The sequence below is a fragment of the Hemiscyllium ocellatum genome, chromosome 1, assembly GCF_020745735.1.
Source record: "Hemiscyllium ocellatum isolate sHemOce1 chromosome 1, sHemOce1.pat.X.cur, whole genome shotgun sequence".
In the NCBI taxonomy this organism is placed as follows: Eukaryota; Metazoa; Chordata; class Chondrichthyes; order Orectolobiformes; family Hemiscylliidae; genus Hemiscyllium; species Hemiscyllium ocellatum.
Window position 1 is genome coordinate 62,534,405 of NC_083401.1, and position 25,500 is coordinate 62,559,904.

Sequence of the window (25,500 nt, forward strand, 5' to 3'; positions counted from 1 at the left end):
TCTCTAGATGGGTGCAGCTCCAACAACACAAGAAGCCTGGCACCATTGAGGACAAAACAGATAGCCTGACTGGCACTACAACCACAAACATCCACTCCCTCCACCACCGACGCTCAGTAGCAGTAGTCTGTATTATCTACAAGATACACTGCAGAAATTCACCAAAGATCCTCAGACAACACCTTCCAAACCCATGACCAATTCCATCTAGAAAGACAAGGGCAGCAGGTATATGGGAACACCATCACCTCAACTTCCCCTCCAAGCCACTCGCCACCCTGACTTGAAAATACATTGCCATTCCTTCACAGTACATGGGTCAAAGTTCTGGAATTCCCTGCCTATTGGCATTGTGGGTGAACCCACAGAAGGTAGAGTGTAGCAGTTCAAGAAGCAGCTCAACACCACCTTCTCAAGTGGGTGGCACAGTGGCTTGCACTGCTGCCTCACAGCGCCAGAGACCCGAGTTCAATTCCCACCTCAGGTGCCTGACTGTGTGGAGTTTGTCCATTCTCCCAGTGTCTGCGTGGGTGCTCCGATTTCCTCCCACAGTCCAAAAATGTGCAGGTTAGGTGAATTAACCATGTTAAATTGTCTGCAGTGTTAGCGGCAGGGGTAAATTTAGGGGAATGGGTCTGGGTGGGTTGCGCTTTGGCAGGTTGGTGTGGACTTGTTGGGCCGAAGGGCCTGTTTCCACACTAAGTAATCTAAACTAAACTAAGGACAGGCAATAAATGTTGGCTGGCCAGCCAGCAACACACACATCCGACAAAAAAGTATTTTTTAAAAAAAATCTGTAATAAATACTCACAGATATGAAGTATCAGAAAATACAGGAAAGGAAAGAATGGGGGAGCAGTTGCATTATTTACAAAAGGAGTGTGTAGGATATCTCTAAATTTCAAGGAAATTTCAGAGGTGGGGAAATTTTGGAGCACTTATAATAGAGTATTTTCATTATCTAAATATAGTTTCAGCGAGTATAAGTCTTAACAGATAGAGAGGGGCAGAGGTTCATGAAGTGTGTTGAGGGAAATTTTCTCAGCTTTATTTTGTCCAGTTCAAATCAAAAAGGTGGCACAGGTAGATCAGGTGCTTGGGAATGCAGATGGATCGAGTGTAAGTAGAGGACAGTGATTATTGTATGATAAGATGTACCTTGGCTGTGGACAAGGATGTTGGACAATCAAGAGTAAGAATATATAACTGGGAAAAATTCAATTTCAATAGGGCAAGAACTGAGCTGGGCTGAATAAATTAGAGTCTAAGGTTGGCAGGAAAAATGATAGCTGAACAATGGGCTAACTTAAAAGATGATACATCAGGCACATGAAAGAGACAGATAAGGCAAATATATCCAAAGCTCCCTGGATGGTAAGATAATAAGATATAGAAACTGCTCCACCACTCAATCATGGCTGGTATGTTCCTCAGCTGAAAATGTGTTGCTGGTTAAAGCGCAGCAGGTCAGGCAGCATCCAAGGAACAGGAAATTCGACGTTTCGGGCATAAGCCCTTCATCAGGAATGAGGATTATCAACCTCATTCTCCTGCCTTTTCCCCATAACCTTTGATATCTTTACCAATCAAGAACAGAACTCTGGCTTAAATGCACTCAATGACTTGGCTTCCAGAGTCTTCTGCAGCAATGATTTCCATAGATTTACCACTCTTTGACTGAAGAAATTCCTCCTCATCTTAGTTCCAAAGAGTTGTGGTTTCACTGAGGCTGTGTCCTCAGGTCCTAGTCTCTCCTACTGCTAGAAACATCTTCTCTGTAGGGATGAATGATTGCAGAGTACTCAACAATCTTGGAGAGGCCATGGTGGGGGAGCAATGTAGCATGGTAGGATGGGTGGAAGAGAGGCAGTAAGGGGATGGGCATCTGAAATAGGGAAGGTGGGGAAAGAGGTTTCTGGTTGGAGCATAGGGTTGAGTGGGGCAGTAGACAGAATCCAGGATTTTGGGGGGGGTTACATGACTTCGTGGAGTAATGAGCCTGGTGATGGGTATGAGTGAGAGTCATGAAGTGGAGAGAAGAGATGGATGCTCTAGCGGTGCAGCATTTCTTGATGAATTGGGGAGGGAGCTCACATTGAGCAAGGGGTGGATTCAGAGGGGAGCATTGAGAAGCAGGGTGAAAGGGAAAATAAAGATACTGTTTACTTAAAACAAAAGTCTGGGCACTGCTGACCATGAGGTCAAAGTGAAATGTTGAAATGACTTCCCAACCTTTCTATAGTGTTCTTGTGTGAATGGCTTTGAGGAAAGTACGGCTTACCTGAAATGAATTAAGTATCACAGGTTCTTCTGAATTATGTGGCTCTCTTGCTGTAAGTAGTATTTTTCCATCGGAGTACCCAACCGCAATTGGTTTGTCTTCACTGTACCAGGCAATGCATTGAACAGCAACTGAATAATAATTAAGACATTTATTGTGGATTACAACCGCAAAAAGCACAATGCATATAATATACCTGGACAACTTAAAACTCCATAAAGCTTGATATTTATTTAGTGACAAAACTGATTCTGTGCAATGTTACATAGGCTTGGGAGCAGCTTTGCAAATACTTAGGTATGGGCATCGTTTTATACTCAGTTTTACATAAACAATTGAAAAATCAATTCAACATCATTGGAACGGATACTTGATTTTACAGTTCCTAGAGGAAAAGCGACAATCTTTGTTTCATCAGATGTACTGAACATCTAATACCATGTTTAAAATGTTTACTTAGCATGGCACTGAAAATGTGAGACAATTAAATATCCCCTGCTTTTTGGAGTGTAAGTCAATGCAGTTAGGATTTAATACAGTTAGTTACTGTTGCTAAAGTTACACCACTCTATTTTAGTTCCATTCGGAAAATATGCAGACTTATATTGCTAAGACAAATATAAACTCAGGAAAAGCACAGGTCAGACAGCATCTGAGGAATAGGAGAATCGACATTTCGGACATAAACCCTTCATCACGCATGATGTGTGATACTTGCACTTAGCTGACTGCTACACAGATCACAGAAGCAGAAAAACTAGAGACTTTTAAAAATAAGCAGTGCAAGAGAGATGCTGAATGTCAGTTTACAGATTACTGTTACTAATTACAGAGTTCAAGACCATTACAATGATACTCGACAGACGAAGGCCATTTAGCCCATTAGCCCTTTGGTACAGCTGTCAAATTAAACTTATTTCCCTGCTCTTCTCCACAGCCCTGCTTTTCTTTCCCCCCTTTACCCAATCCCATTTAGGAAGCTGCTAATGAATCTGATTCCACAAACGTTGCAGATTGTGTATTCTAGATCACAGCAAATAGTGGTGTTAAAATTACTTGTTAGCTCTGCCTACCTTTGTCTATCACCTGGATCTGTATTATCTGTTTACTGACCTTGCTGCCTCTGGAATGCAATAAAAATCTCCCAGAAGGATTCCAATTGCTAATCTCAATTTTGTCCCCTTTCAAACCAAGGTGGAACAATTACAGGCCTCTAGGACTTTGAAACCATCTTTATCACAAACGAGGATTGGGAAACCACGATCAGAGCTTTCAAAATGTTCATTGTCATTTTCTTTATTAAACAAGAGTGCATCCTATCCACACCAACTGACATTGCTATTTTGATGGCTGTCAGGTTTTTAAGTGTCTGCATTAACTATTTCTTTCCATACCAATTTTGCCACCTCACCGCTCTTTCTTCACTGTTACATTGGTAGTATCCATGTACTGTAAAATTGAGGATAAATTTCCTCTAAAAAAGGATAGGATGGGTTTCAATTGAAAAGTAAACCTTGTGGGAAGGGCAAACTAAGGTCATGCAATGCCTGACAAACAAAACAGGATCAGAAAATACTCGATGATAATTGCAAATCTTTTGTCACTGCAAACAATGAGCAGGATTTTATTGAAGTATAAGTGTATTACTTCCCTGCTGAGCACTGTCAATGGAAGTTGCTATTGTTTGAACATACCATCTTTCCTCTGACAATGCACTAGCTCAATTGTGTCAGAAACGGATACTTCTGTAACTTCAATGCAGCCAATTGATCCATCCAGTCGACCCACTAACAGAAACTCCGCTTGTTTGTCATTGCTTTTGCTCACAAGTGGTGTTTGAACATCTGCCCAGGTTATAGCAGTTACCCAGGAAGGCTGAATCTTCACATGGATTTGATTCCCTTTGGAAGAAACAAAACATTTGTCAACTTAAAGAAAGCAATATAAAATACAGAATAGGCAGACAGAGGACAAAGGGACCCAGAGAGGACCACTGCAGGAATCTCAACCTTTGAAAATGTCTAATAGTTTGCGATACTTCTAGCCTGTCTTGATGAGATTGAGTGCTGCAAGATCAATGAGCTAACCATAACACTATGGTACATGAAGCCACTTGGGATGAAAGAGGTCCTTAAAAAGGAATATAGTTGTAGTAAAGGACAGTATAGTGAAGGGGACTGACACCATTCTCTGCAGCAAACACGAGTCTAGGTAGCTGTGTTATTGCTGGGCACCTGGGTTTGGGACATCTGCTCATGGCTGCTGAAGATCCCACAGTGGGAGGAGGAGGACCTGCTTGTCATGGGCATGTAGGTATCAATCAAGAGTGGTGCAAATGCAGAATCAGAGAAACTCAACAGGTTTGGCAACACCTGTGGAGAGAGGACAGTCAATGTTTCAGGTTCAGTGACCCTTCTTCAAAATTGGAAGTTAGGAAAAGACTGGCATATAATCAAAGGTGGTGGTTCTGCGTAGTCAGTGAGAGGGGCTAGGTATCATATTTAGAAGCAGAACTTTAAGGTCATTATCTCTGCATTACTCGAGATACACGTAAATTAGTATAGAGCAAATCAGACTCGAGAGATGAAGGTGTGACTCAAAAACTGGTGTGGGAGAAATGGCTTGTGTCTCATGAAGCACTATCTTCAGTACTGGAGAAAGTGGGATCTGTCCAGATGGGACTGCCTCCATCTGAACCATGTTGGGGCCAGTATTCTTGCCAATTACAGAATGAGGGAAGGAAAGAGATTTTGAAAAACAGTTAAACAGTTTGAACAGTTGGGGCAAAGGATCAAATTTAGGAAGATGTGGTAAATCAAACAGGTGTCAAGGTCAGAGTATTAATGTGTTAATATGGGAAATAGTCAAATAAATACTGTCTATTCTTTCCATTTTTTAAAAGAGTGTGGTGCTGGAAAAGCACAGCAGAGCAGGCAGCATCCGAGGCGCAGGAAAAGTGACATTTCGGGCAAAAGCCCTTCACCCTGATCTCTAATCTCCAGCATCTGCAGTCTTCACTTTCACCTAGTATTTATTTAAGAGTCAACCAAAAGACAAGACTAAAATTTACAAAGAGAGAAAAAGGATAAAACCAAGTACTCTAAGTGAATGCATGTAGCATTCGAAACAAAACAGATTTACTGAGAATGCAAATAGAAGTGAATAAGTATAATCTGGAAGGCATCTCTCAACAAAATCAATATTCTGCCTACGATACAGTTCTATATTAATAACTATCACCTTGGCAAAAGATGATAATATTACCATTCAGAATGAGACACTGGCATAGTATATGCTTGCAGACACAGTTACTCTAACTAAACAAGGGGGTGTAGCACTACTAATCAGAGAGGGTCTGGATTAGTGGTGCTAGAAGAGCACAGCAGTTCAGGCAGCATCCAAAGTGCAGCGAAATCGACATTTCGGGCAAAAACCCTTCATCAGGAATAAAGGCAGTGAGCCTGAAGCATGGAGAGATAAGCTAGAGGAGGGTGGGTGGGGAGAAAGTAGCATAGAGTACAATGGGTAAGTGGGGGAGGGGATGGAAGTGTTAGGTCAGGGAGGAGAGGGTGGAGCTACAGGAGCTTCCATTGTCGAGGAAGATCTGCCTACCCAAGTCAGTATGGGTGGAAATTAGGAATTAGGGGATTGAAGGATGGGTCAGCAAGTTTGCAGACGAGACAAAGATTGGAGGTGTCATTGATAGTATAGAGGGCTGTTGTAGGCTGCAGCGGGACATTGACAGGATGCAGAGGTGGGCTGAGAGGTGGCAGATGGAGTTCAACCTGGATAAATGCGAGGTGATGCATTTTGGAAGGTCGAATTTGAAAGCTGAGTACAGGATTAAGGATAGGATTCTTGGCAGTGTGGAGGAACAGAGGGATCTTGGTGTGCAGTTACATAGATCCCTTAAAATGGCCACCCAAGTGGACAGGGTTGTTAAGAAAACATATGGTGTTTTGGCTTTCATTAACAGGGGGATTGAGTTTAAGAGTCATGAGATCTTGTTGCAGCTCTATGAAACTTTGGTTAGACCGCACTTGGAATACTGCGTCCAGTTCTGGTCGCCCTATTATAGGAAAGGTGTGGATGCTTTGGAGAGGGTTCAGAGGAGGTTTACCAGGAAGCTGCCTGGACTGGAGAGCTTATCTTATGAAGAGAGGTTGACTGAGCTCGGACTTTTTTCATTGGAGAAAAGGAGGAGAGGGGACCTAATTGAGGTAAACAAGATAATGAGAGGCATAGATAGAATCGAAAGTCAGAGGCTATTTCCCAGGACAGAAATGGCTAACATGAGGGGTCATAGTTTTAAGCTGGTTGGAGGAAAGTATGGAGCGGATGTCAGAGGCGGGTTCTTTACACAGAGTTGTGAGAACATGGAATGCGTTGCCAGCAGCAGTTGTGGAAGCAAGGTAATTGGGAACTTTTAAGAGACTGCTGGACATGCATATGGTCACAGAAGTCTGAGGGTGCATACATAAGGATCAATGGTCAGCACATCGTGGGCTGAAGGGCCTGTTCCTGTGCTGTACTGTTCTATGTTATGTTCTAATCACAGTTAGATCATATTTGGAATATTGTGAACAGTTCTAGGCTCTATAAGGAAAAGGAAAGGTACACTGGAGGAAATGCAAAAAAGGTTTTATTAGAAAAAATATCAGAATTGAGAAGCACAGTCTCTTTCTCTACTGAACAGAAGGCTGAGGAGCGACTTGATTTAAGATCACATCTTTAAAGTCTTTAAGATTATGACTGTTCGTAAGTATTGGTGCAGAACTAAGGTCCATGAAAATCCAATTACGAATTCAGGAAAAACCTCTTTACCTAGAGAATGGTTACAAAGCAAAGTACTTGCTTCAAGGACTTGTCAAGTCAATTACCAGAGATACATTTACAGGAAAGCTAAGCATACACAGGAGAAAGCAATAGAAAGTTGTGTTGATAGGGTTAAAGAAAGATGGAAGAGACATATACCAGCTCAAATTTGTTGAAGGGCTGTTACTGAGCAATGAACATTTGCTAATACTATGTCATTAATTTAGCCTTTTGACACAGTAATGATCATCATCATAATGCATTGTTCCAAAAGCAGAAGGCAGTGTATGCAATGGGTTCTGTTTATTATTAATTTCTTACCATCCACTAGATAGATGTTGACTATTTTGTCTTGCGAAGCAGCCAAGAATCCACCACTTGCACTCCAGTGAACAGGAGACAAACTGATGTCACCTGTAGGTATACTCGGCCTCTTATCAGAGTCTTCACTGGGAGAATTATGTGAAGCGTGAAGAAAGGAAAGGAAATTTCACTATTATTACCAATATCGCATTGTTGGTTACCTGCTCAATATATAGACATAACTACACTCCCCCTAATAATTATGGGGAGAAGTGAAGGATATTCTGAGCATCAGCTTCCCCTATTTCTGCGAACTGAACATTAAAACGTTTTTTCAAGCAAATGGAGATGAAGAGAGCTGGAAGAGGAGCTGAGGCACATAGTGATATTGGAAAAAGAGCAGATTACATTAGAAGCATCAGGTGGTGTCTCAGTCGGTGAGGGGGAAGGGTAAAGCAGGGAAGCTTAATCTAGCAGAGAAGTGACTCACTTACAGGATCCAGATATCCCCATCTCCCACTTGCTGCCATATTTCCCAAATCCTGGAAAACCCAATGCCCAAGTGAGATTTAAAAAGGAAATTATATCTGAGGCGTATGTTATCATTAGAATACTTAAATTACCAGTTGTCTGTCTCCGGTAAGTAAGTCGGATGCCTGCCCAACATCTACCTTGACTGAGTTAAAACTGGAAATAAGTGGGGTGGAGTCATGTTCCAGGTTATTATTATTATATTCCACTGGATCCAAACCTACCTATTATTTGAATTCGCATCAATGTACCAGCTTGGTTCAATCACTCTTGCCATGTATCAAATACCACTCCACGACTCTAGAGCATAATTTAAGTTTATACTTCAGTTCAGTACTAAGGGAGTACTCTTCTGTCTCAGGGGTTGTCTTTCAGATTAAAGATTATACTGAGGTCATGTTTGCTAAGACATAAAGGATTTTAAGAATAGCAAGACAATTCTGGAGTCCTGGCCAAAATCATTTTTCAACCAGTATCAACAGAACAGACTTACATTCAGATGCTAGAAATCTAAACTAACAAAAAAATCTCAGAAGCTTCCAGCAACATCAATTGTAACATCAATGAGGAAGGATACAGTTAATGTGTCAGATCAATTACTTCTTATCGTAACATTGAGACCACTGAAGAGAATAACAGACAAATGGCAGTAACCCATCATTTTACTCTCTGAGTGCCATGTTTTAATGCCCTCTTTCCCCCTCAGAATCTCCCTCCGATACTGTTCATGCCTAATATTGCTGGAAGTCTTATTTGACCCATTAGCTGTGGATCAAGGAGAAGCACACACAGATGCAGATGAGGCTCAAAGGGCTGAACGGCCTACTCCTGCACCTATTGTCTATTGTCAGGATTTAAGGAAGGAGGCTCAATTTTGGGTACAAGTGGATTTATTGATAATTGAGCATGAATATGTGCATCATAAACACCCAGTGAGAATATCCTGACTAGCTGGACATTTATGAATCTGTTAATGCTGAAAAAAAGTTTTCTTTGCTGCCCATTTTGCAGTATGCACCAGAGTGTGATATTAAAGAGTGAACTTGCTCTGCTGACCTGCAGGAAATTGGATGTCTCAAGGCTAGGGTGGGCTGTCTCTGACTTACAGATAGATTGTAAGAAATTACATTATCATCTCCTATTATTCAGAGCAATTTACATGGCCATTTCCTTCTCATTCAGAGCCATTTACATTATCATTTCCTACTATTTACATTTGCATTCTCTATGCAGAAATCAATAGGAGCATTGCAGTTGGAATTTGACTACTCCCTCCTAGTTACAAAAAAATATATAATTCACAACAGATCTGGCCATTAAGGGATAATTTACATGACACTATTTTTTGAGATGATGTAGTCACTGCACTGTGTCTTGAGTGGAATGTGACTGTGAGGGAGTGACTGGGGGTTGTCTTGTGAGCATTACTAACATAACTGATGGAAAGGTTTTGTATAAAGGAAGGACTGTTTCCTTTGTTCAGAGCATGTTTTGCCATGACCCCATAAGCCCCATGAAGTGTGTGTTAAAGTTACCTCCAAAATGTTTGCACTGTACTCTGCTTAATAACATTTGGTTGTTGTTCACACAAGTTGGTGTGTTGCAGTTGCATCAAGTGTGTAAGGATCTCAGAAAAAAAAAGAACTTAACATGGGGATCAAGACGATACGTTTGCAAAAGCCATGTAAACATACCAAATTTTAAAGCAAATGGTTTGCTTTAAAGCAACTGTGTTTTTTGTTAAAGTCCAAAGGCGAATAGTTCCATCCAGGGCACTCGTGGCCAGCAAAGACTTTGCAACTGACCAAGAAGAACTTGCAACCTGTAATTGAAATCAAAACAGACAAAAGATTGGATACCTTCCACCACACTCAGAACATAAACATTATCATCATCCGTTCATGCCTTACTGAGGATATTACTTTTTTTAAAAAGGCGGCTATAATATTGCAAAGAATATTATTAAGTTTGAGATTAGGGATGATTTGGAAACCAGCAAAGGAATATCAAAAAGATTATGAAAAGAATACAGCAAAATAGCCAAGAGTATATGACTGCAAGAAACTTTAAACAACATAAAAAGGGAAGTACACACTGGTTTCTTAGACGGATGGATTGGCAAAATCTTTTTATGGAGAATGAGGAAGTGGTAGAGATATAAAACAAACATTTCGTGTCTACCCTCACATTTGAAGGTAACAAGTTGCATAACAGAAATAAAGGGTAAGTTAAGAATAAGAAACTTTAGGGACTAAAATAGGGAAATTTCCCAGGACCAGATTTTTGAAAAAAATAGCTACAGAGGTAGGTGCTTGGGATACGACTTTTACAAAAACTTCTAAATTCAGCTAACTTTTAAGCGTTGTATTCAGGGATCCTATGGGGAAGACTTTGGGAACATAGTGCATAAAGGTACATAAACCCCATGAAACTCACTGGACAACATCCAGACTTGGCTTAAAAAATGGCAGTTAACATTCAGACCAATACAAGTCCTGAGTGCGTATATCTGATTCTGCTTAAGGAGAATTCAGAATGTACACACCACAGTCATCAGAGAACTCAGTTAGCTGAAAACTGTTCAGAGAAGAGAACGTGGTGCCAACAGCTTCTGTGGAAAGTAGTTTTGACTGCAGATCAATATTCAGGATCATTTGAGTTTTGTTTTGAATTTAACTATTACATGGCCAGAGTACTTTTAACATTGTGCACTGCAGTTTTTATTTCTGCAGGATATGTCCATGTTATTTTTCAAGAAGCATAGCTGTGTACATTTGTAAAGTTTAAAATGCTTTGTTAATCATTACATCTTGCGCAAGCTTGATTTGCAATTAACTAGTTTTTTAGTTGTTACTTAAGGAACATGGCTGAATTGTTTCTGAAAATGAGCTATATATAGCCTGACATGAAGATTTAAATAAAATTGGTAATATTGATTTCTATTTTTTAAAATTTTAACTTTGTTGAGACTTATGGAGCAGTGGGACAAGAAAAAAAAAACGACTTCATCGCCCGAAATGGATCATAACATCTTAGGTCAGCAGACTGGACAGCTGGTTTGTAGTGCAGAGTGATGTCAACAGTGTGGGTTCAATTGCCACACTGAGGTTACCACAACGGATTCTCTTTGACAATCTCTCCTCTCACCAAGGTGTAGTGACCCACCAGTCATGTCTCTCTCCTCCTTTCTAATGACAGAACACCCATATGGTCAGTCCATGAGTGTTAAAGGAGATAGGACAGCACACTGCAATGCCTTAACCGTAACCTTTTAGAGTAAATTGGATTCAGGAATTGTATCTCTTAATTGGAAAATTGCTGATACCCTTTAAGAAGGGTGACAGAGGGAAGCCATGCAATTACAGATGAGCTAACCTAACATGTGTGGTGGGGAAATTGATACAGTCTATAATCAAGGATAGGGTAAATGATTTGCTCAAAAAAAAAATTCAGTTAATCAGGTAGAATCAGCATGGTGCCATAAAGGGCAGGTCATGCCTGATAAACATCAGTTTTTTTGACAAGCTGACAGAGGTGTGGACAAGAGATAAGTTAGTGGATGTTGTTTATATGGACTTCCAGGTTAGTTTCCTTCAGCCAGAGCTCATCTGTTTCCTTTGATTCCCCCCACCCAACTTTTTCTCTATTTTGTGCTTTTGTTTCTTTCCTTCTTGGAGATATCCTGAACTCCTAGCCGAGGTGTGGACACAGTGAGGTGTACTCTTGGCCTGACGGGGCAGTCTCCTGGCTTGGCATGGCGGTCTTTTGGCCCAGTGGTGTTTCAGTCTGGTTTAGAGTCCTCTCTCCTGGTGGGGTGGTACTCCGGCCTAAGGTAGCTGTCTCTTGGAGTGGTGGTCTTTTGGCAGTCTTTCAGCCTGACATGGCTCCAGCATGGACCTCTGGCCTGGAGGTGAATCCAGAGTGATCTCCAGGCCTCGAGGTGAAGCCTGCTGCATACTAGAGGCAAGGCCTGGTGTGGACTTCAGGCTAGGTACCAGCGAGGACTGGGTTGGAAGTACTGCTTACCTAAACTTTTTATTTCTTTATTTTTCTAAATCGTTTTTCCCTCAGAACTTGTTATCGGTTTAGGGGCGGCAACAGTCTCGTGGTATTATCACTGGACTGTTAATTTAGAGACTCAGATAACGTTCGGGGAACCCAAGTTCAAATCCTGCTGCAACAAATAGTAGAATTTGAGTTCAATAAAAATCATGAATTAAGAGTCTAATGACAACCACGAGTCCATTGCTAATTGTTGGGAAAATCCATTTGGTTCACAAATGCCCTTTAGGGAAGGAAACTGCTATCAGTATTCGGTCTAGCCTATATGCAGCTCTGGACCTACAGCAATGTGGTTGACTCTTAACTGCTCTCTGGATGGGATGGGCAATAAATACTGGCCTAGCCAGTGACATCCTCATCCTGTGAATAAATTTTTAAAAATTACAGGCTTTGTAATGCTGTTGGTTATTTACCTTAGCGAGGTCTCAAAGTTTTTGACCTTCTGCTAACAAGAACAGTTTCTCTATGTTTAGATCCTTTCTGATTTTGAATGTAATTTATCATTTCTCCTCTCACTTTGGTGTTCCATGCAAAACAAACTCCAAATTCTCTAATCCAAGTAGCTAAGTCCCTCAAATCTGGGAATTATAATGATAAATCTCCACATCCTCCTGCTGGATGCAGTGCCCAGCATTAGGCACAAATGAAGCTGAACCAGTTTTATCAATGGTCATCATAATCTCCTTGCTCTTGTAGTCCATTCCACTGTTTATAGTGTCTAGAATCCCATTAATCTTTTTTAAACTTCTTCAACTTGTCCTGTCATACCTAGGTACGTTGTACTAGGATGGCACTAAGTGGTGACGTGTAAACTTTTCACTCTTCACATTTCAGTACATGTGACAATGAAGGTAATTTGTTCATTCAGGCTTTTGTAAAGTCCCACAGAGAGATTATCAGCTAAGGTGGAAGCCCATGGACCTAAAAGGCTAATTACTAACATGGATAGGAAATTGGTGAGAAACAGTGTTGGCATTATGGGCAAGTACTCATACTCGCAAGATGTGTCCAGTGGTGGAAGCAATGATCTTGTGGAATTATCACTAGACTATTAATCCAGTCACCCAGATAATGTACTAGACACCCGGATTCAAATCCTGCCATGGCAGATGGTGGAATTTGTCCAATAAAAGTCTGGAATTAAGAGTCTAACGATGATCATGAAACAATTGTCATTTGTCAGAAAATGAAACATCTGGCTCACTAATGTCCTTTACAGAAGGAAACGTACGTCCTTAGCTGGTCTTGCCTCCACGTCTACCTCGACCCACAGTTGACAATTAACTGACCTCTGGGCAATTAGCAATAGGGTGGCCTTGCCAGCAATGACCATATCCCGTGAAATAATAAAAAGAAATTGATGGTGGTGACAGGACAAGTTGAAGAAGTTTAAAAAAGGTGAATGGGATTCTAGACACTATAAACAGTGAAATGGACTATAAGAGCAAGGAGGTTATGATGACCATTGATAAACTGGTTCAACTTCATTTGTGCCTAATGCTGGGCACTGTATCCAGCAGGAGGATGTGAAGTATTATCATTATAATTCCATCATTAATATATCTTCTTTTTATGTTTCACCTCATACCCTTAACATTTCCCCTTATGGAAATATATGTTGACTTCTCATCAAACATTCTCCTATTTAGGGGCAGTCCTGTGTTCCATTAGTTTGCCCTGGCCATAAATAATTTTTACCCTTACTATGAAACCCTGATTAGCTTCTATATTTTTGATATGCAACTTCATAATTTTACATAGACTTATTAACATCTGTTTTAGAGACCACTTTGAGATGTTTCAAAATTGATAAACGGATTGTACCCGATTCTCGTGTGCTTCCAGTTTGACAGTTGGACATTTCCGGAGATCCCCCGCTAAATCTGCATACGTTTGAGGTCTGAACTGATTGCTCCTTTCTGACACTGACAAGGCCTGTACAAGATGCTGTGCAGCCCACTGACGATGTCCAGAACTCAGTCTCCCTGATAAACAACATGCTGCAAGTGCATTGGCCAGTTCTAAGGGTCCAACATGTGATGACGAATAATAGGGAGTAGTAGTAGTAGTCGTTGCAGCAGCATCTGGAAAAGAAAATGTGAAAATTGTTTGAATCCTTCAGTGATTTTCTGAATCTCAGTTTACATTTATGTATTCTACTCTTCTTTCCCAGCATAGCCACGACCATGCATGAAACATTCTTCTGCCAGGACATCAGCATGCACTGCACCATCAGATACTGAAAGGAGAAACATCCTCTCAGCATTTACTCATGCAGGCTCCCTCATAGCCTTAATATGCTTCAAGGAGATAACTCTCAATCTAAATTCCAAACAGTATTGGGGTAAAAAATGAGGTCTGCAGATGCTGGAGATCACAGCTGAAAATGTGTTGCTGGTTAAAGCACAGCAGGTTAGGCAGCATCCAAGGAACAGGAAATTCGACATTTCGGGCATAAGCCCTTCATCAGGAATGAGGAGAGTGTGCCAAGCAGGCTAAGATAAAAGGTAGGGAGGAGGGACTTGGGGGAGGGGCGATGGAGATGTGATAGGTGGAAGGAGGTCAAGGTGAGGGTGATAGGCCGGAGTGGGGTGGGGGCGGAGGGGTCAGGAAGAAGATTGCAGGTTAGGAGGGCGGTGCTGAGTTGAGGGAACCGACTGAGACAAGGTGGGGGGAGGGGAAATGAGGAAACTGGAGAAATCTGAGTTCATTCCTTGTGGTTGGAGAGTTCCCAGGCGGAAGATGAGGCGCTCCTCCTCCAGCCGTCGTGTTGTTATGTTCTGCCGGTGGAGGAGTCCAAGGACCTGCATGTCCTCGGTGGAGTGGGAGGGAGAGTTAAAGCGTTGAGCCACGGGGTGGTTGGGTTGATTGGTCCGGGCGTCCCAGAGGTGTTCTCTGAAGCGTTCCGCAAGTAAGCGGCCCGTCTCCCCAATATAGAGGAGGCCACATCGGGTGCAGCGGATGCAATAGATGATGTGTGTGGAAGGTACAGGTGAACTTGTGGCGGATATGGAAGGATCCCTTGGGGCCTTGGAGGGAAGTGAGGGAGGAGGTGTGGGCGCAAGTTTTACATTTCCTGCGGTTGCAGGGGAAGGTGCCGGGAGTGGAGGTTGGGTTGGTGGGGGGTGTGGACCTGACGAGGGAGTCACGAAGGGAGTGGTCTTTGCGGAACGCTGATAGGGGAGGGGAGGGAAATATATCCCTGGTGGTGGGGTCCGTTTGGAGGTGGCGGAAATGAGGGCTGATGATACGTTGTATACGGAGGTTGGTGGGGTGGTAGGTGAGAACCAGTGGGGTTCTGTCTTGGTGGCGGTTGGAGGAGTGGGGCTCAAGGGCGGAGGAGCGGGAAGTGGAGGAGATGCGGTGGAGGGCATCATCGATCACGTCTGGGGGGAATCTGCAGTCCTTTTAGAGGAAGGCCATCTGGGCTGTGCGGTGATCGATGATGCCCTCCAGAGAACGCTTCAGAGAACACCTCTGGGACGCCAGGACCAATCAACCCAACCACCCCGTGGCTCAACACTTTAACTCTCCCTCCCACTCCACCGAGGACATGCAGGTCCTTGGACTCCTCCACCGGCAGAACATAACAACACGACGGCTGGAGGAGGAGCGCCTCATCTTCCGCCTGGGAACCCTCCAACCACAAGGAATGAACTCAGATTTCTCCAGTTTCCTCATTTCCCCTCCCCCCACCTTGTCTCAGTCGGTTCCCTCAACTCAGCACCGCCCTCCTAACCTGCAATCTTCTTCCTGACCCCTCCGCCCCCACCCCACTCCGGCCTATCACCCTCACCTTGACCTCCTTCCACCTATCACATCTCCATCGCCCCTCCCCCAAGTCCCTCCTCCCTACCTTTTATCTTAGCCTGCTTGGCACATTCTCCTCATTCCTGATGAAGGGCTTATGCCCAAAACGTCGAATTTCCTGTTCCTTGGATGCTGCCTAACCTGCTGTGCTTTAACCAGCAACACATTTTCAGCTCCAAACAGTATTGGTCTAACCTGCTCAAACTTCATTATATAACAACACAAATCAATTTAGTGAACTTCCTCTTGAGCGTATTTTCTTTAGGAGACTAGAACCATACACAGTCTCTTAGATGTATTCTCACCAATACATTGTACAGTTGGAGCAAGACTTCTCAATTTCATACTCCATCTCAATAAACACATGCTTGATCATTTAGATAACATATCAAATTTACAGCCTCTTTCCTAACAGCATTCAGCTGATGAATGTAATTGTAAAACACAGGTTAAAATTTCTTTACAAATCAGCAAAGTGATTGATCACATAAATATTCCTACCCTTGTGTTCGGTCTCTTCTTTATCACGACTGGAATGATGGCGGAAACCTTTTTCAGTGAGCAGCTCAACTAAGGTTTGAGTTACCAGGAAGTTGGGAGAGCTAGAAAGTCTGTTGTCTTTTACTGGTCTATGGAAAAGGTGAAGCACTCTGTTCTTCTGCTGCGAGTCACGGATCATACCTACATGCAGCCCTGTTGCAGCAGCAATCAAATCCTTGGGGAAAAAAGTAACATGGAGCTATTTAAACTCAGTTTAAGTATACCCTGGATCAGTTACTGTTTTCTTCTCAAAGATGCCATATTATATATACAGCATATTGCTATATTGACGCTTTAAACAATTCTTCAGAGAATATTATACTTGTTACTTCAGACAAAGTAAATGAATAGATCTGCAGTACCAACTTGCTACGGATCCCAATTAAAAATGTCACACAATCAAATATCTTAAATTATATCTTGTATATAATGCAATAAAATATGAAACTATTGTACTTTAAGATTTATACTTTAGAATTTGAAGGCATATAGTTTATATAAAGTATTCACGAGAGTAGTTCCAGAGATAAGGAATTTTAGTTATGTCAATAGACTAGAGAAGATCAAGAGGTGATTTGATATAGATGTTCATAATTATGAGGAGTCTAGTGAGAGTCGATATGGAAATTACAATTTCTACTGGTGGAACTAGTGTACAAGGTAGTTGGCAAAAGAAGCTACAACAGAAGGAAAACATTATTCTGCAGTGCGTGGTTAAGATCTGGAACGTTTTGGCTCTGAATGTGGTGGAGACAATATCCATGAAGGCCTTCAAAAGAAAATTGGGTAACTGAAAATAAATTATTTGCAGGGCTCTGGGAAAAGGCAGAGCCTAGGTGAGTAGTTCATGCCAAGACCCAGCTTGGACATAATGGGCTGAATGTCTGTTTTGGTACTATTAAACATCCTATGAATATTTAAAAAAGCAAAATCATGCTGATACTGACAATCTGCAATAAAACTGAAAACACCAACCACTCAACATGCAGAAATGTAGGATTAACATTTTAAATCAATGATTTTGTAAATCAGAACTCTAGAAGTCATCAGCATGAAACTAGTTGCTGCCTGATCCACTAAATGTTTTCAGTACTTTCAATTTATATCACAAATGTTTTATTCCTCATACCTGAGTGCAAACATCAACTAACACCCTATAAGCAGTAGGGCTGTTAGCCACTAGACAGCCAATTGCTGAACTCATATATGTCAGGCAAGAGTTGGTATTCCAAATTGTTCCTTTTGAAGGTCTAAGTTGGTTATTTGAATATAAACATTCAATTCCATTATTTGCCAGCTGAGCTCTTCCTGCAGCAGCGAGACACATTAACCGAACCAAGACACGGATGTCAGTTAATCCAAGAGCTTCCAGGCCACTTGTCTGGCTGCACATGGAACCACTATAATTGTATAATTTGAAAGAGACAGAAGAAAATTAACATATGCTTAGAGGAACATTTTATTTCCAAACTATGTTTCAAAATAAACTAAAGCACTTCATTTTTATGCAAGGAATATATGTCAAAACTGAACTAAATCCCTATAATTTCCTACTTGCAGAGATTTGGGGTTATGCTTCAATATGGTTTTAAATAATTTGCTTTTCTCCAAAACTACATTGCTATCATAGTTGTTTTTGCTTATACTAAGTGCAATAATAGCTACATTCATCACAGGTGCTCCAGTAAAACGTTACAAATTTACAGAATCTTAAGACTTTCCTTAAAGTGTGTTACAAGTATCTCGAGAAGCAGTTTACCACCTTCTTTTGCTATCCAGTGGCACTGTCGTCACTGGGTTCCCCACGATTGGCCCCTAGTAGCTGGGGGCAGGAGAAGAGGTCACTTTCAATCAGAACCCCAAATTGGGCAAGCAGCATTAAGCCAGTAAAGGTTGGAGGCCAGGTATCTTGCAACATTCAAGATGCTTGATACCAATTAGGGCAAAGCAAGCTGCTTGACTGGCTCCCATATTGTGTACCATCTACAAAACTTACAACTGATGCACTGTAACAACTCACCATGGCTCCTTTAGTGAAAATGTTGCACTTTCTTTTGGACTATAAACTGGGAAAAACCAAAGTTTGGACACTGCTATCTTACAGAGAATGAAACAAGATTTAATTTCAAAGGTCAAAAGTATGGAGAAGCTGAATTTTATACCTTTGAGAGCCATGTTGGCATTAAGTACCTTTGAGTTGAAAAGCTGCCTCAGAATAGCCTTTGAATTTTTAAGTTGTAGATTGAAGGGGCAGCTGAACTCAGACCTTCAGAAAGCCTGCAAGTAAGACTAGGTCTCCCTCTCTTTCTCACCTCTAAGTGAAAAACAAACACGCACAAAGACTCTGAAAAGAATGTCTAACTCAAATAAATACCCAAATCCAACTAACTACCAAATTGAGCATTAACGACAATAACATAGTATGATGCTAAAAGAAAAAGAAGTGACCAATTCACTTCCATTCTCCCTTGTGATTTGATTCCTGATCTACAGAATTTGTTCCGCTTTGCCAGTGTTATGCTGCCTAAATTTCAGCTGTGATATTTCTGCAGAATTGTATGTCTTATCTGTCTTATGTGTGGACGAATGTGTGCCATGTTTGTGTTTAAAATGGGATAAACTAGTATGAGTTATCTCAGCTCACCTGAGTTCTATTGAAGAAAGGGGCTGTTGAAAGAGCACCATCAGTAAGCTTTGCACGGTCAGGAAGAGAGATCAATCCACTTGATACACAACCTGAGTATGTCGTTTGGGGAATTTGGAAGCAACTTGAGAATTCAGAAGCAACTTGGGAATTCAGTGCAGAGGGGAAAAGGTGATATTTGCTTTTTTTTTGGCTTATAAATTGTAAGGTCTTTTTTTTTAAAGCAGGATAAATTGAAGCCCAACACAAAAGAGTGACATCACAGCTAAACCAAAGTTCACTGCTTGATAACAACTACAAATTTGACGATGTATTATTGGCTACGTTTGGATAGAGGGTAAATAGGGGAAATATTTACAGGCTACAAACTAAAAGACCAGTATGACATTAAAAAAAGAACAAATTTAGAATTAATTAATTAAAATAGAGATGCCAGGCCAGACAATGTGCTGTAGTTGCATAATGTAGGAACACATGGACCTCATTGTAGTTCATAGTAACCATATCTGTAGCAAGTGTTGGTTGCTTGAGGAACTCTAGCTCAGAATTGATGTGCTGTTGTCTGAGCTTCAAACACTGCAACACACCAACCAGGAGGGAGAGAGTTACTTGGTTGCTGTGTTTCAGGAGGCAGTCACATTCCTTAGATGAACTACCTTGAGGGTGTGACTTCAAGCAAAGCAGATAGAGGGATCCAGGAGATAATGCTGAAGAAGCCTCAGCCCTTGAGCTTTCCTAACACGTTTGAGATTCTTGCTCCCTTTGTGACTGAAAGCAAGGGCTGTAGAGAGGATGAGCAAACAGACTATAGCACCATGGTACAGGAAGGCATTCAAGAGAGGGGAGGAGAGAGAAATGTAGTTGTAATCAGGAATTGTATAGTCAGGGGAATAGACACCATTCACTGTAGTCAGCACAGAGAGTCCCAAAGGCTGCATTGCCTGCCTGATATCCAAGTTCAGAATTTTATCAGGGCTGCAGAGAGTGGGAGGGAAAGAGCCAGTTGTTGTGGTCAGTGTAGATGCTAAAGATATAGAAGGAATAAGGAAAGAGGTTCTGCTGAGGAATATGTTCAGCTAGGGGCTAAATTTAAATGCAGAACTGAAAAGGTAATAATCTCTGGATTACTACCTAAGCCACATGCAAATTGACAAAAGGTCAACAAGAGTAAATAGGTAAATGCATTGTTCAATGATTGGTTTGAAATCATGGGAAATTGGCACCAATCCTGAGGAAGGAGAGAGCTGTTCTGATGGGACAGGCTCCACTTGAATCTGGGTGGGACCAGAATTCTGTCAGGGTGCATCACTAGGCCTCTGGATAGGGCTTTAAACTAATTCGTCCAGGGATGGGTATGGGGTAAGTTGCATGGGAAAATTAGCGAAAATGTTAAGAGGAAGGGGATGCTCTGCAGAGGTTATTAAAGTTTCCACAACAAGTAATAGGGCAGATTATGGAAAGGGTAACTTCAGACACAACAGATAAGGGGACAACTCTATGAAAGTGAGCAGTCAATGCAGGACCGAGGGTGCTGTATTTATATGCACTCAGTATCCAAAACAAGGTTGTATTGCAGATTTAGATCAGCAGGTACAATGCTGCGGATATCATAGTGATGTGCTACAAGGGTAGATTAGGGCTGGGAACTAAATACCCAAGGATATGCCCTATCGGCATGGACTGAGGGAGTGGGGTTGCCTCATTAGTAAGAAATAAAAACTAAATTGATAGCAAGAAGTATTATAAAGTCAGAAGGCATAGAATCTAAGTGGGAGGAGTTGGGCAATTGCAAAGGAAAACAGACCCTGACAGAAGTTATGTACAGGCCTCCTAGCAGAGAAAAAAAAATCTGAAGAAAAGGAATTTGTGTAATTTCCAAGAGATGATATTTTTTGGAGCAGCTTGTGGTGGAGCCCACTGGTGAACAAGCAATTCTGAATTTGGTGATGTGCAGTGAGGCAGACTTCATTGGGGAACTTAAGGTGAAGGAATCCCTGGGGGGGGGCGCGGCAGAGACCATACATGATAAAATTCACCCTGTAGTTTGAGAGAAAAAAGTTGGAATCAGATGTAATAGTATTACAGTTCAGTAAAGGTAACTACAAAGAAATGAGGGAGAAGCTGGTCAGAGTTGACTGGAAGAGGAGTCTGGCATGGGAGATAGTGGAGCAGTAAGAGCAATAGTTTCTGGGGATAATTTGGGAGGCACAGTGAAATTCAACTCTGAAGCACACTAAGGGGGAGAAGAGACAACCATGGATGACAAAGAAAGTCAGGGACAGCATAAAAGCAAAGGGAAATGAATACAGCATGTTGCAGATTAGTGGGAAGCCTAAGGATTTGGAAGCCTTTAAATACCAGTTGAGTATAACTAAAAAAAGCAATAAGGCAGGTCAAATATAGAATATGAGAGTAACCTGGTTAGTAATATAAAAAAAATTGCAAGAGTTATTTAGGCATATAGAAGATAAGAGAGAGACAAGAGTGGACATTGGACCGCTGGACAGTGAGGCTGGAGTAGTAGTAATGGGGACCAAAAATTGGCAAAGGAACAGAATAGGTACTTTGCATCAGTTCTCACAGTTGAAAACACCAGTAGCATACCAGAATTTCAAGAGACTTAGGGGCAAAGGTGAGTGCAGAGGCTATCACTAAGGGAAAGATGCTGGAGAAGCTGAAAGAACTGCAGGTAGATAAATCACCCAGACCAGTAATAGCTGAGGAGTTTGTAGAGGCATTGGTAGTGATCTTTCAGAAATCACTGAAGTCAGGGAGGATGCCAGAGAAAAATGGTTATGTAACACCCCTGTTTAAGAAGGGCAGGAGGCAGAAGACAGGAAACTGCAGGCTGGTTAGAATGACCTTGGTCGTTGGTAAGATACTTGGAGGTACACAGTGAAACAGGGCTGAGTCAGCATGGCTTTGTCAAGTGGAAGTGATGCCTGACAAATCTGTTAAAGTTCTTTGAAGTAACAATAAAGTTAAATAAAGAAGAGCCAATGGATGTGATCTATTTGGTTTTGACAAGGTGCCGCACAAGAGGTTGCTAAATAAGATAAGGGTTCATGGTGTTAGCGGCAAGGTACTGGCATAGAGAGATGATTGGCTGACTCGCAGAAGGCAGAGACTAGGAATAAAGGCACTCAGAATGGCACTGAGTAACTAGTGGTGTTTCACGGGTCAGTGTTGGCAACACAATTATTCACAATATACTTTATGAATCTGGACAAAGGAACTAAGAACATTGTTGCTAAGTCTGCAGATGACACAAAGATGAGAGGCAGTGTTGAGGAAGTGGGATAGCTGCAGATGGATTTGGACTGCCTAGGAGAGGGGGCAAAGGAATGGCAGATGGAATACAATTTGAGAGGGTGAGGTTATGCACTTTGGCAGGGAAAAACAGAAGCATAGACTATTTCTAAATGGAGAAAGGCTTTGGAAATCTGATACACAAAGAGATTTGGGAGTCCAAGGTCAGAAGTCTCTTAAGGTTAACATGCAGATTCATTTGGCAGTTAGGAAGACAAATGCAATGTTTGCATTCATTTCAAGAGAGCTAGAATACAAGAGTGGGGATGTACTGCTGAGGCTGTGGTCAGATTGTAGTTGGAATGTTGTGAGTGGTTTTGGGCCTGGTAACTAAGGAAGGATATAGTGACCTTGGAGGAGTCCACAGGAGATTACAAGGATGATCCCGGGATGAAGAGCTTGCCGTATGAGAAGTGTCTGTACTCAATGGGATTTAGCAGAATGGGTGGGGGGTGGGGGGAGGGGGGGGTGGGTGGGAGCGTGAGGGTGGGCACACAGAATACTGGGAGGCCTAAATGGAATGGAGGAGGAGAAAAGGTTTTCACTAATAGGAGAGACTAGGACCTGATGGCACAGTCTGAACAAAGCTATGACCCTTTAAAACGGAGGAGAAGGAGAAGGATTTTCATTTGCCAGAGGGTGGTTAATCAGTGGAACTCACTGCCACAGAAGGCTGTGGAGGCCAACTCATTGAGTGTATTAAAGGTGGATATAGATAGGTTCTTGACTGGTAAAGAGATCAAGGTTAATGAGAAGGCAGCAGGAGAATGGGATTGAGAAACATGACTGAATGGTGGAGCAGACTCGATGGGCTGTATCTAAAGTTTAAGTTTACAGAATAGCAATGGCTAGTAATCAGTCTTGCCACTGATTATAGGAAATCATAGAAACTAGGAGCAGAAGCAAGCCTTTGGCTCTTCATGGCTGCTCCATCATTCAAAATGATTACGGCACGGCTGGTCCTCTATCTCAATGCTGTATTCCATACCCTTTGATGGATTTAAAAATCTAAAAGTTCTCTCTTTCTTGAAGAAAGTGGCTGTTACCATACTGTGAGGTAAGCATTTTGTTTTGTCAGGGAGAAGGCTTCAATTCCCAATGATATGATGCAGTTCAAAGGGCAAAAGCATTTTACAAATACCCATATGTATACCCATATCCCTGTGAGCACTATAAATATCTTATGATATACCTCTGGAACAGATGGGACTTGAATCCAGGCCTCCCAAACACTGTCCTGCAAGATCCCTCAAGTTTGTTTGTCATAAATAAATTTCCTTTTGCATTTTCTTGAAACTTGGAGTGAATTCTTTTGTCCCAAATAGCAAATTCAGGCAAATTAATCATCTTGGTGTTTCAATTGGTCATTTACAGATTTGGGACAGTTTGTGGAGTAGTCGAGCTTGATTACTCGTGCACTCCTTCCAACAACAGCAGTTTCTAAACTTATATCAACTAGAAGGACAAGGGCAGCAAATAAAATAATTTCTTATTAACTAACTACAGGACTTTTTAGATGAACTAATGAAAAGGGTGGTGCAGTTGATGTGCATATATATGGACATCCAAAAGGTGCAGACATTTCATAAGTTGTTCAAAATTATGAAGGCTTTTGTAGAACAAGAGACTATTTTCATAGGCAGAAGAGTTGGCAAACAGCACAGAGTTTGGGTCATTGGCAGAAGAAGCAGAGGCAGCACTGAGACTTTTAATAAAAATTACATGTAGCAAGTTAGATTAGATTTAGATTCCCTTAGGATGATCTGGAATGCATAGGTTGGAATGGTGGTAAGTAAATGTAAAAATTTCAAAAGGAAACTGGATAAATACCTGACCAGGAAAATATGGGGAATTGAAGGGGAATGGGATAATCTGACACAACCTTCATGGGCAGAATGACCATTTTTGTGATGCATCGTTCCATGGCAGCATCGTTCAGTGTAATTTCATACCATTGTGGGGACCAACACTAATTGAAAAAATACTCAGTAAATTGATTTTTCAGAAAAAAAGAACATTTGGATCTTTAAAAGTTTTATATAAGATTAAAGCAACTGTCAAAATGCTTAATAAAACAACGTGAATATGGCTGCCTGGGGCAAAGAAAGAATTTAACAGAATGGTTTAACAAAGGAATTGAACACATGACAATTAGTGAAATGAGCATTTTTATCCACAAAAAGTCAGTCAAACATTAATTCAGTTATATCCCTGAACATAACCTTTACATTATTCTTTATAACAATGATTATAGGCTAATTTGATGTTTGTGTTTTATTCATTCAAGCGATGAGAGTATCACTGGCAAGGACAAAATTTATTCCTGATCCTTAATTTTTCTTGAGAAGGTAATCCACCTTCATAATTTGCGGCAGTCTATCTGGTTTAGATTAGATAGATTCCCTAAGTGTGGAAACAGGCCCTTCGACCCAACAAGTCCACACCGACCCTCCGAAGAGCAACCCACCCAGACCCATTCCCCTGCACCTAACACTATGGACAATTTAGCATGGCCAATTCCCCTAACCTGCACACCTTTGGAGTGTGGGAGGAGACCAGAGCGCCAGGAGGAAACCCACGCAGACACAGGGAGAATGTTCAAACTCCATACAGATAGTTGCACGAGGCAGGATTTGAACCTGGGTCCCTGGTGCTAACCACTGAGCCACCATGCTATTTCGGTACACCCACAATGCTGTTTCGGAAAGAGTTTCAGGACTCTGACCCAGTTTGGTGAAGAAACAAAAATATAGTTACAAGTCAGGATGATGTGGAACTTGAAGGGCATTTGCAGGTGGTACCACTGTCCTTCTAGGTAACCAAGGTCATGGGTTTGGAAGATGCTACCCTTGTGTGCTCTTGTAATTCTTAGTAGATGGGGTGTCAATAAAGCAGACAGCTTTGTTTAGGATGGTGCTGAGCCACCTGAGTGATGTTGGAGCTGCCCTCATACAATGGGGGAGTATTCCATCACACTCTTGACTTGCTTCCAGATAGTCGACAAGCTTTGGGGCATCAGCAGGACAAGCTGTATGTAATAGAATTCCCAGCCTTTTGGTTGCCAAAGTATTTATATGAATGGTTCAGTTAGGTTTTTGATTAATGACAAATCCCAGGGTACTGATGTGGGGATTATGGGCAAATTGAGTAATGTTAATGCTGTTGAACATTAAAGGGAGATAGCTAGATTCTCTCTTGTCGCAAA

The 25,500-nt window shown here is 41.6% G+C and overlaps 1 protein-coding gene across 3 annotated transcripts in view; it reads right to left on the minus strand.

Moving 5' to 3' along the window:
- The window catches only part of LOC132806698 (probable E3 ubiquitin-protein ligase HERC1), a 343,050-nt gene that overhangs the window by 62,581 nt on the left and 254,969 nt on the right, over positions 1 to 25,500 (minus strand). For all 3 annotated transcript variants that reach the window (XM_060821274.1, XM_060821268.1, XM_060821283.1), the window contains 7 exons: positions 17,472 to 17,742; positions 16,304 to 16,517; positions 13,817 to 14,076; positions 9,625 to 9,752; positions 7,418 to 7,545; positions 3,976 to 4,182; positions 2,282 to 2,412 (listed from right to left, as the gene is read on the minus strand). In XM_060821274.1, the coding sequence (XP_060677257.1) occupies positions 2,282 to 2,412; positions 3,976 to 4,182; positions 7,418 to 7,545; positions 9,625 to 9,752; positions 13,817 to 14,076; positions 16,304 to 16,517; positions 17,472 to 17,742 (1,339 nt within the window). The remainder of the gene's footprint in view (positions 1 to 2,281; positions 2,413 to 3,975; positions 4,183 to 7,417; positions 7,546 to 9,624; positions 9,753 to 13,816; positions 14,077 to 16,303; positions 16,518 to 17,471; positions 17,743 to 25,500) is intronic.